This window comes from Chlorocebus sabaeus, chromosome X, assembly GCF_047675955.1.
Source record: "Chlorocebus sabaeus isolate Y175 chromosome X, mChlSab1.0.hap1, whole genome shotgun sequence".
Taxonomy (NCBI): Eukaryota; Metazoa; Chordata; class Mammalia; order Primates; family Cercopithecidae; genus Chlorocebus; species Chlorocebus sabaeus.
Genome location: NC_132933.1, coordinates 116,678,939 through 116,691,534, shown reverse-complemented (window position 1 = coordinate 116,691,534; position 12,596 = coordinate 116,678,939). Strand labels below are relative to the sequence as shown.

Below are 12,596 nucleotides of genomic sequence, written 5' to 3'. Positions count from 1 at the left end.
ATAGATAACTGTATCAGTTCCCTTCTCAGAATTATAAGATAGAGAAGGTAGGTAGTATTTTGGAAGTATAATAGCTTTTCCTCATTTTAAAATGACAAAAATTAAGCTTCAAATGGCTGGTATGATTTTGTGCTCACCTTCTGTATTGAAACATGTTGTTTTCTTTAGAATGTGTAAATTAACCTTTTATAGTTAGGATATACCAATATTAGAGCTAAATAGATGCAGTACTTCAAGGCTTGGGAATAAAATGTGGTGATAATTGTACGGCTCATTCTGTAGTCTTCAAGTATTTGAAGAGTAAAGTTAATGAAAAAACCTGGTTGATAGTTGTATTTTAATAGCAGGTTACATTAGAAAGATGAGTCTGCATGCAAGTCAGGACCATAATGTTCAGATTTACTAAAATGTTTCAAAGATAGTGCAGAGAATTTCTGATAGCTTTCACCCAACTTTACCTAACGTTACCTTACACAACCCTAGGGCATTTTTTTTAAAATGAGAAATTAACATTAGTACAACATTATTGACTAAACAACAGACTCTATTCAGAAATCAGTGGTTTCTCACTAATGCCCATTTACTGTCCCGGGATCCAACCAGGATAGCACATTGCATTTAGTCTCATCCAACCTGTGACAGGCTCTCAATCTTGCTTATTTTTTATTATCTTGACGGTTTTAAAGAGTATTTGTCCAGCATTTTTTGAAAATATCTGTTAATTTGAGATTGTCTGGTGTTTTTCACCTGATTAGACTGAGTTTTTATTTTCCATGGGTTTTGAAGAAGAATGGTACTGAGGTGAAATAATTTTTTTTTCACATCATATAAAGGAATACATGATATGAAAATGACTAATTACTGGTGATGTCTGCTAGGTTTCTCCACTGTGAAGTTACTGTTTTTCACTTTCCATACTCTATCCTTTGGAAGTGTGTGATCAATTTTAGCTTACAATCAAGTGGTAGGAGGTTAAGCTCTACTTATATATTACATATATTACTTGGAAATTTTCTTTAAAAGAGATTATTTCCTCTCCCTATTTATTTATTTTATTACATAATATATCAGCATGAACACACATATATTTATTTTTATACTTTCAGTTATTATTTAATATTTATTTTGTTGCTGAAATTATTTCTGCTTTGGCCATTATAAGCTCTTTTACATTGGTCCTTTGACAGGCTCCCATCATTGTGGTTTTGAAGTGTTTTCTTAGTTAGTGGTACTACCAAATGTTCCAGGCTCATCTTTTATTTTACTTGCTCCAGCTCTAAAATCAACATTTCTCCAAGATCTCTTAGTACTTTTTGTTGTAGAATGATATTTAGAAACCAAAGTCTAAGTACTGTGTATACGAGTTGCTACTGCAGTGTCACAGGTTCTAGGCCCTTTCAACAAATAGAGTCAGGAAATATGTGTATACATACGAATCCACATGTACACATATACTTATAATTATCTATATATGTGTCTCTCTCTCTCTCTATCTATCCATACATCCATCTAACTAACACCAGTACAGACTGATATCTCTAATCTAGCACCGCAATGTCCATTCCCATCTTTCTCTCTTACCCGTTTTTGACTAATTTCTCTGACAACGAGAAATCTGCCTCTCATTTTTTACACTTTATTTACTTATTTTAATCCTAATTTCGAGTAAAGAAGTTTCAGAATTTCTAACCTGTAGCCTGTTAAAATTGCTGACACCTTTATCACCTAGAGTTCATTATTCATACACAATTCTTACTCTTTAGCCTTGTAGCTTTCAGTCAAAAACACAGTTTTTCAAAGTTACTGAGGTCAATTTCTCCCTACCCTAACTACATTCAGTGAGGTTATTTCACACATTTGTAATACAGTGTATCAACATTCCAAGACGGATTACAGACTGTGATGCACTGTATTACAGCTGGATTGATTGTTTTTGATTTACATACATTTATGTTCATGTAAAATCTTTGGGTTTTGAAAAATGCATGGAATAATGTGTCTACCACTTCATTGCCATAGAGAACAGTTTCATCAGACTAAAAACCCCTTTGTCTAATATCATTTTAAAGCATTTTATCTATGATTAATCATTTGAATTTATACATAGGCTCATCAAATTGAGATGGTAATACAACTAAACTTTATTTTGCATGCTATAATTTTTAACTTTTTTTTGTCTTTTTGTGTGTGTGAGCAGAATCTTGTTTTATATAATATTACCAAACACCATGTGACATGGACTTTGGATCTTAGTAATACTGGCAAACTTTTCAAAGATGGCACATTCAAGTTCAGTGTACTGAATGGGATTATACGGCCAAATGCAACGTATAATGTTTCCATAAATTTCTGTCCAAGTAAGATCTTTTCTCCTATATTTGTGGTTATACTTTCAATTTATCCTTCATCTATGACATTGTTTTATTATATATACAGAAATTTAGATTATTTATGTTTCTTTTAATTTGAATAATTATAAATAATACAATTTTATTAATCTCATTTTTGAATGTTATGTTATTTAATTGGCGAAGTTGGTATGTATTCAAGGTGTACAATGTGAGGATTTGATGTATGTATGCATTGTGTAATAATTGCCACAATGAAATTACTTAACATATCAATCATCACCCATGTTGTACATTAGATCCCCAGAAACTTGTTCATCTTATATCTGAAAGTGTGTACCCTTTGATCACCAGCTCCCCGTTTTCCCCACTCCCAAGCCCTTAGAAGACAATGTCCTACACTCTGCTTCCGTGAGTTTGACTTTTTAGATTCCACATGAATGAGATTATACAGTAATTGTCTTTCGGTGTCTGACTTATTTTACTTACAATAATGTCCTCTAGGTTCAACCATTTTTTTTTTTTTTTTTGCAAAGGGCAGAATTTTCCTCTTTTGTATGAATGAATAGTAGTCTATTGTGTATACATACATCACAATTTATTTATCCACTCATCCATCAATGGACACTTTTATAATCTGGCTATTGTGAATATTGCTGCAATAAACACAGGAGTGCAGATATTTGAGATACTGATTTCATTTCCTTTGAGATTACCAGATCATATGGTGGTTCTATTTTTAATTTTTTGAGGAATGCTCTCAGAATTCTGCTTATCACACTCAACCACTATAGTGCAATGTAATCTGTTTTTCATTTTATTAGACTTATAAAATACCCAAATTACGAGGACACTAAGTTTTACACATGTGGTAATCTAGATAAAATGCCTGCAACTGGCTCAGTTATCAGTAGAAGTTCAGGCAGGGTACGAATCTATTATAGCTTTTAAGCTTATTAGAGAGTTCCTTGAGCACTGTGCTCTCTCCCTCTCAATAATGTTCTATTAGCACTGTGTTGCATTAACTTGATGTTCTACTATATCTATTAGCATGGCATTGTATAATCATTTTAGCTTTGTGTGTGAGAAACATCTCATAGCACATTATGATTAGGTTTAAAAATGTTTAATCTTTTTATTACCTCTCTTTAAATCTCTGAAAATATGATAGAAAATATCAACTATTCTTTGCATTCTGAAATTTGTTTAGTAAAAATAATTAAGTTTTATTATGTATTTCTCTAGTTTCTTCTCCATTTCTACCATATTCGAGTTCGAAAGAGCTAGCACAAAGGCTATTCCAGCTGAACCTACCATCCATATTTCTGTTCAGAACTTCTCCTTTATGTCCCTGCCAACATTTTTACTCAGATAAAATGCACTGGACTAGTCAATCTAGAAGGAAATAAGAAACATTTCCTTTTGACTTTTCGTTTAATGTGGGACGGGGCCCTATCAGTTAAATCTATGGTTTCCTTTATTAGGCTCCCAACCTTACTCTTTTGTTGTTTTGTTTTTGTTGTTGTTCTTGTTGTTGTTGTTATTGTTGGAGACAGAGTCTCGCCCTGTTGCCCAGGCTGGAGTACAGTGGTGCAATCTCAGCTCACTGCAACCTTCACTTCCTGGGTTCAAATGATTCTTCTGCCTCACCCTCCCAAGTAGCTGGGACTAGAGGCGTGCCCCACCACGCCTGGTCAATACAACCTAACTCTTAAGAATTAAACATGCTTAAAATGCCTTTATAAATTACATCTCAGATGAGAGAGAAAACACTCTCAGCTTAAAAAGGGGTAGGATTGAATCTCCAATAGTCTGAGGTTATACAAAGAATCTCCTTCTCTATCACCCCAGAACCCTTTAAGAGGTCTGAAATTCTGAAATAATCAGAATTCAATAAGTCTTAAAACCTTCCCTAACTCTGAAATTATTTTTTCTCCCCAAACTAAGTTTAACAACATGAAATTTATGAAATGAAACCATCATTTCCCTATAGATTTGTAATGTTTTAAATACATATATTCTCTTATAGCTTATTTTATCAGCTCAAACTATACATAATTTTTTTAAATTTTTCACATAGTCTTTCCAGTACTCATTTGTCATTATTAGTAGGGAACCCATTGTTTTTCTATCCCTCCTCTCTTTTCCTCTCCAACTGTCTCCCTTTTTCCAAGAACCCTAAACTACTTACTTGATCAGGTAAAGGGCTTATTTGATTAAGTAATGGCCTTCAGTACAGAGAGTGCTAGTATGGCTGATGATTTCAATGAGTCCATTGCTTTTGCTTCTAGCACTAAGTGTCACTTTTGAACATGGTCTTGCATCACCCAGTGCACTGTCATTTTCTGCTCTGAAGATACCCTTGATGGCCCCAGTCTTTGCTAAGGTGCACTGGTGTCTCATTGAGGGGTTCTAAGATATCAGCTTGAAATCACAATCACTGAGTCACTTTTTTCTCTCTATCACACACTATGTTGGAGATTTTGGTGTGAAAGGGTATTGATTACTTGCTGTGATGGAAAAACTGTCCTCAGAAACTAGCTTTCAGCTTCCCGTGTTGAGCCCTGCTCTCTAACACAAACTACCTTTTCTCTTATTAAGCTATGGCATGGGAATTTCCTGTCCTTTCCTACCAGGTAAAATTGGCCAGTCAACCCTGGTAGTATTTCTTAAACTTAAAAATCCGGGATACAACACATTCCTTTCATCTCAGGACCTCCTTTTCTCAGTCGTCCCCTGAGATCCTTATGGCAGTGATCTATCCTCTTCTTCATACTGCATATTCTAAAGGTCTGGCAAGCTTCTATTAAAACACAGAAAATAATTTTTTTAAATGTTCTATTGCACTGCTTTCCCAGGGTATATTTATTTTCCCCAAATTATGAAAATCTACATTAAAGAGACTTGCTCCATTTCTAGTCAAGCTGTACTTTAAAACAGTTTTCTTTCAACAGCACCTCATTACGTGTCTTAAGTTCGTCAGCAAGCTAAATCTAATTTCTGGGTAATTTATTCTGCCCCATTAAGTTGTAACATTATTGTACATGTTGAAATTTAGTAATGCTTCAGCTATGTAAATTTTTTTGTGTTTTAACTACTTTAAAATACCCTTAAAATTTTGTTTTTCATTAGATTGTCCTGGAAGATACACAGCAGATATTCCTATGCTTTTAAATGATATTCCTGTTTGCTATAAAATATTATGTCTTACTGGAGAAGTAAAATCACCAGAATTATTGTTTGACCCTCCATCTATATTTTTCACTCCTGTTCCTTTGGATGTAACAACTGTGATGGATATTAACATTTTACCTCAAAACTATTTCAGGTAAATAATGTGAATTTACCACATTTTCTTTATGTGCTTTTACGTTTGTGTCTGTGTTATATGGGAATTATATAAGAATGGTTTGTTTCTATAGTTGAACTATTAAAATATTTAACTATATATTAAAATTTAACAAAAAACAAAAAATCTTTCTTAATTATCTCACAGTTAGTTGTTGAATTTTCTTGTAATTTTTTTTTTTTGCTGTGTCTCTCTTCATGGAGTAGTAAGCAAGCCTAAAAATTCAATATATTAGTTTTCTGGTGCTATGTGAAAAATTATCACAAACGTGGTGCCTTAAAACATGCATTTGATATCTCAAACAGCGTGAATTTGTTTATTATCTTGCAGTTTCTCTGACTTAGTAGTCCAGCTGGCTTAGCTGCATCCTCTGCTGAGTGTCTCAATAAGCAGAAGTCAAGGTGTTGGCTGAAGTGGCCCTTTCACTTGAAGCTCGGTCTTCCTCCGAGCTCTCAAGTTGTTGGCAGAATTAATTTCATGGTCCTTATAGAACTAAAGCATCATTTTTTTGCCTAGGGACACACTCAGTCCACCCTCAAGTCCTAGCCATGTGGTCACATCCTCACAACATGGTATACAACTAATTCAAGGCCAAAAGTATACCATCTCTCAGACTTCTCTGCTTCTGACTTTCAAACCCTATAGATAGTGGGAGGCTATGTTGTTTATTGTAGAACGTTTAGCAACATCCATAGCCTCTACCCAATAGCGTTCCTCCCCATGATGTGACAGAAAATATATATCTCTACACATGGCTACATGTCTCCTGGGGAGCAAAATCACCCTCAACTGAGAAGCACCAAAGTGAAATGATAGGAAGAGATATAACAGCATAACCAAAATAAAGCTGGGTAGCAGTATTAATTTCAAATGCAATAACCTCTAGAGGTAAAGTGTGTTTTTAAGATATAAAAGTCATCAAATAATTATAAAAGATTAAATTCACCTGAAAGCCAACAGAATTCTAAAGTTCTATGCATAATTAAAAGAGTCTTAAAATATGTAACCTCCAAATGAAAATTGGAAAATTTGTCTAGTCCTTCATAACTCTGGGATATTAAAACATGTATCAGAAGTGTTGATGAGTCCAGAGACAAGATATTTGAACAATATTTGTAACAAGCTTCATTAATTTAACATGTATAAATTGCACCTTACAATTAGAGAATACACATTTTTAAATGAATCATGAGACATTTATAGAAATTGACAATGTATGATTCTATAGTTATAATTCATGTCTCCAAAATGTTTAAAAGGTTGACATAATATAGACTATATTCTCCAAAAATAAATATAATAAACTAAAAGTCAATAAAGAAAAGATAACAAGATCCACCATGAGTTAGAAAATGTTAAAAAAAAATTCTACCGAGTAAAAGAAGAAATTGTACTGAATTTCACAAATAAATAATAATTAAAATACTAGATTCCAAATCTTGATAACATTCACTGAGAATCATGAGTGTATAATACAATCAAGTACTATAAACACCATCTGGACATTAGAGCTGAAAACTAGACCTAAAACAGCTACGGGACTTCTGCTACTTTCTTTAGATAAAGAATTAGGCCGGCATCATTGTTTACTTTATTTCTTTTATTAAATAAACATCAAAATTTCAGTGATTGAAGGAAAAAACCTTAATAAAGTACAGTAAAATTATCCATACTTGGAAATATAAAACCTTAAATACTGATATTAGGAAAGAAAAAAAGATTGGAAATTTTAAACATCCAACTTTATAAGTAAGATTACAAATAATAGTCTCTTAGACTAACCTAGGGAGTGTAGAAGGTGAGATAAAATTATACACAGTAGAAATTAAAGCAGTATAAAAATATATACAAAACAGAAACTCAGTGGAACCAAGTTTCTTCTTTGAAAGAGGAATACAATGGATACCAATACAGTGAAGTTGACAAGGAAGAAAACAGAGAAGGGACAGTTAAATAATATTAGAAATAAGGAAGCTTAACCATAAATCCAAAGAAAAAATGAAAAAATGAGATAATCAAAATACTATACAGAGGTCTATTCCAATACATGTGAAAACTTAAATATGAAAGTTGTAGAAGTATATAATTTACTAAAAATATACTGGGAACAAGTAGAAAGCCTTTGGGTTAATACTTGAAACTTCACAAGAAAACATCCTCTGATGATTTTATAGTCAAGTTTTACTGAACTTTCAGGAAACAGATTTATCAAACTATAGAATAATAATAATGTGCCCTAATTTGTTTTATGATCTCAGAAATTTCTATTATGAAATCAGGAAATGACAGTATAGGAAAGCCGAATTATTGGCTACACTGTGTTATGAGAGCATACATGTAATTATCCTTAAAGAATCTGTGAGTACTTTGGGAGGCCGAGGCGGGCGGATCACGAGGTCACGAGATGGAGACCATTTTGGCTAACATGGTGAAACCGCGTCTCTACTAAAAATATTAAAAATAATTAACTGGGCGTGGTGGCACACGCTGGTAATCCCAGCTACCTGGGAGGCTGAGGCAGGAGAATCGCTTGAACCCGGGAGGCAGAGGTTGCAGTGAGCCGAGATTGCACCACTGCACTCCAGCCTGGGCAACACAGCAAGACTCCATCTCAAAAAAAAAAAAAAAAAAGAATCAAACAACGTGTATATAAGATAGATCATGACCAACTTGTTTGTATTCCAGTATCTCAAGGCTTGTCTATCATCAAAAAATCTAAAATGTTGTTAAAGAGAATAATGATATGATCATTTTCATACATTGAGAATAAAGGCATTTGATACAATTTTTAAATCATTCATGGAAAAACTCTCAACAAACAGTAATAAAATAGATATTCTTTAATTGTTTAATGTTCCTATCATAAGCTTAGAGCAAATATCGTTATTGAAACTGGAATATACATGAATTACCTTTTAACAACAGAAACGTGAACGATGCTTATTATCACTGCTTCCCTAAAGCATTTTAATAGAGAACCAAGCATATGGCAGGGGGATAAGAAAAACAAAATGTGTGAGGATTAGGAAATAAAACTCAAAACTGTCATTATCTGTATATTAGATTATTTTTTCATATAGAAAATTCAAAGAATCTACAAGGAGATTTTTTTAAAACTAGGAAGATCACTTACCAGAATAGGCAAATGTAACTTAAATATTTAAAATTCAATATAATTTCAGCATACAATATATAGAGCACACAACTTTAAATTACTACTTATAATAGCATCAAAAAATTAAAATATAATAGATAAATAGATAATAGATTAAAAGATAAGAGACAAAGATAATAGATAAAGCTATGAATGAACTGTATGGAACTATATAAAGAAAATTATAAAACTCAAATTAAATACACCTGTATTTAAATAAATAAATAATAAACTCAAATAAATACACCAGTATTCATGGAATGGAATGTTCAATGCTGTAAAAAAAGTTTTCCACAGATAAATTTGCATATTTCATGTGACTTCAATAAAATTCAACTAAAGTTTTCATAGAGATTAATGTACAAAGGTATTAATTTAAAAGCTACTTCAACTCAAAAGTTGAGTCTTGCTAAATATGGTATAATGAAATGAATATGAGAGGTACTGAAGAAATAATGTAATGCAGTGTCCAAGTTATACATATGTAATAAAATCAACAGCATTAATCACTTATTTAAAGATAAGTTAATTAGCTAAGTAACAACTGAATTATTTTCAAACTGGATTTGTAAATTACTTTCCATGTTTTTATCCAAGGTAGTATATAGGTTTAACTAATACAATTTTAGATCTTTTTTTTATTATTAGTTAAATAATTCTCACACTGATTAAAATAGCAAGGATATATAATTCCCATTTGATGATACCTCTTATCTGCCATAGATATGTAAGTTCTTACATATATAAGTAAACAAAGTAATGTGATTAAATATTTATTGATCACTAAAAATAATAAGTAATTCAATTTTAAAGTGAATACTATTAATACATATTATATTATTTAAAATAAACAGTTTGGATTGGCTATAAAAATTATAAATTTATAATTAAGTATGTCAACATTAAGTGGAATTTTTGAATAGTAGTGATTGAAAAACATTCATAGTATATGTATATATGCACTTAATAGTATCCAAATTTTCAAATATCTACCTACATGTTTATGCATCTGTTAATATTATTTAGTCTATGTGCATTAAATTTGTAGCTATTAAAGTGATAACTTTTGGTAAATTTTCATCAGAATACATTTAAAAACAGTAATTTATATCATGATGCTGATTAAGAAATACTGTGTTTAATCAGGTGTCACATGCCTTTTTAATCCTTGTAGAACAAAAGGAACATTTGATCATCTCAAGTGGTTCTTAGTTATCATCCATCTTATATTGTGATCAGAAAATAAGAGATGATACAAAAATATCTTTAATAATTAGGCACATGATTACAAATATTTCTTATTTTAATTTTCTTTAGGATTCAAAAAAATGAAGTATACATTTAAAGCCAGTTACTTGCAGGTATTTTGAACTAATGAAACTTTTTTTAAAATTTTAAGCAGAAATTCAACTGTATGTGTCCAGATTCCCACAGTAAGGCTTCTTGATGACGAGGAGATTCACCCTCTTTCCGTGAAATTTCCAAAAGGCAGAGTCATCCCAGGCTCTCACAGTGGAATTAATAATAAGCTCACTTGCCACCTCAGTTTCAAGTCATCTAAACCTGTGTCATTTTTTACCGATCTTCTTTTCTGTGATGACAGAAAAAACTGGTAAGATATCTAAATGTAGGTTATTTTGTATCTGACATTAAAGAAAAACATATTTATATTTTACACCATGGTAAAATGTTAAAAAGAGAGGGATCTAATATAATAACCTTAGACATAAAGATTATTTCTAAATTTCCAAATGTAAGTGTGCTCTCACAAAAAGCAGCATAATAGTGGCTACCAATTTATACTCTGGAGCTAGACTGCTTGGGGTCAAATCCAGGCTTTGTTAACATTACTTCTGAGACGCTCAGTTTCCTCATCTGTGAAATGGAGCTAATAGCAGAACCTGCCCCATCTGTCATCATGAAAAGTACAGCAAGTTAGTAATTATTGAGCAACTGGACAGGAAATAACCCAAAGGAAATGCTAAATAAGTGTCAACTGAAAGTGAGAAATATCAACATAATGATTTCCCTGCAATACAGCTTTGTTACTCCGTCTCGCTGTGTCGCCCAGGCTGTAGTGCAGTGGCCGGATCTCAGCTCACAGCAAGCTCCGCCTCCCAGGTTTACGCCATTCTCCTGCCTCAGCCTCCCGAGTAGCTGGGACTACAGGTGCCTGCCACCTCGCCCGGCTAGTTTTTTTTGTATTTTAGTAGAGACGGGGTTTCACCGTGTTAGCCAGTATGGTCTCGATCTCCTGACCTCGTGATCCGCCCGTCCCGGCCTCCCAAAGTGCTGGGATTACAGGCTTGAGCCACCGCGCCCGGCCCCAGGAGATTTCAAATACACCTTGGTGAAATATTTCTGGATATCTTATCTTGTAGGACCAGAAGTAGCATTTTTACATCATATCCTGAAATAACTTGACTAACTAAATGGCAAGAGGTTGAAGTGTAGAGCTATAAAGTTTGTTTAAAAGGCTTATAATGAAAAGTAAAATTAGTGTCAGAGTATGTTCTTTATGTGCTCATTTATTAACATGTAGAGGCGTCATTTGTATATTTGTAGTCAAAGAACTGATTCATGTGTTTGGAATTAGGAGAGGGACATCTCTCTTCTTAAACATAGAAATATCTTCTTCTTAATACATCATATTTCACAAAACCCCATTTAATTCCTCAGCAGATTTGCGATAAATTAGAGCTATTGGAACTAATTTAGAAACTATGCAAATCATAGATGAGCAACAAAAGACTTTTCTGTACACCCAGATAAACAAGGCACTAAGACCATAAGCATTCCCAAGAGCCTTAATACTGGCAGATCCTTTTACTGGTGACTGGTTAACTCCTTATCTGGTTTTCTATAGTGAATACTATCAGATCCTCTAACTGTTCTCTACTCTCCGATACTGTCCTTGCCTTTCTCTCTTAGGCGTCCGATTTCTGATCTCATTGAGATAAATGAGGTATTCCAGAAAGGAATTCCTCAAAAGCTTCCTTTTCACTTTAGAATTTCTATGAAATAAATTATATTCATTTATTACTGGTAATCTATTAGCATATATTTTTTGTAGGCAAACCATGTGTGTTCTCTGCCCAAGATTTAGGGAAAGACAGGGGGCAAATTCTTGATGGATGTCAGTGTGGTAGGTTTTTTGCCCTATGTTGAAGCCTTTATTTGCATCTGGTTTGTTCATATTGAAGCCCATGGTCCTTACTAAAAATATGACACTGATTTCTCGATTTTCTTGCTTTCTTTTACTTTGCAAGATACTTTCATAATGTGGCTTCTCTTGGGGGCTAACATGCTTGGCTTTTAATTTTGTTTTCTTTAGATTTTGTCACATTTGGATTGGCTCAACCAGCTGGAAATCTGTGAATAATAGCAGGAATAATTTCTGCTAATCTGTCTGCTTTCCCATCCACAATAATGTGCTCGCAGCTCAGAGATTGTACACCCTACTTGCGTCCTACCCAAATTCTCCAAAAAGTCTGGGGATAGAAGTTTTATTCAATTGGTACAAAAATAATTGCAGTTTTTGCGATTATTTTCAATGTCAGAAAAACCGCAATTATTTTTGCACCGACCTAAATATATATCTATGTGAGAAACGGTGATGTGAACAAGGAGTACTATAAACAGTAAAATGGAGCATGAGGTATGGAGGCTAAAGCAACCCATATTTTAATGGCATTTTTGGTGTTATGGTTTGGTGAATTCTGCCAAGACAGCTGGGAGATGAAAC

At 33.1% G+C, this 12,596-nt stretch overlaps 1 protein-coding gene across 1 annotated transcript in view; it reads left to right on the top strand.

The window, feature by feature from the left end:
* The window catches only part of CFAP47 (cilia and flagella associated protein 47), a 434,895-nt gene that overhangs the window by 102,144 nt on the left and 320,155 nt on the right, over window positions 1-12,596 (top strand). The window contains exons 24-26 of the mRNA XM_073013816.1: window positions 2,198-2,357; window positions 5,481-5,676; window positions 10,254-10,463. Of these exons, the coding sequence (XP_072869917.1) occupies window positions 2,198-2,357; window positions 5,481-5,676; window positions 10,254-10,463 (566 nt within the window). The remainder of the gene's footprint in view (window positions 1-2,197; window positions 2,358-5,480; window positions 5,677-10,253; window positions 10,464-12,596) is intronic.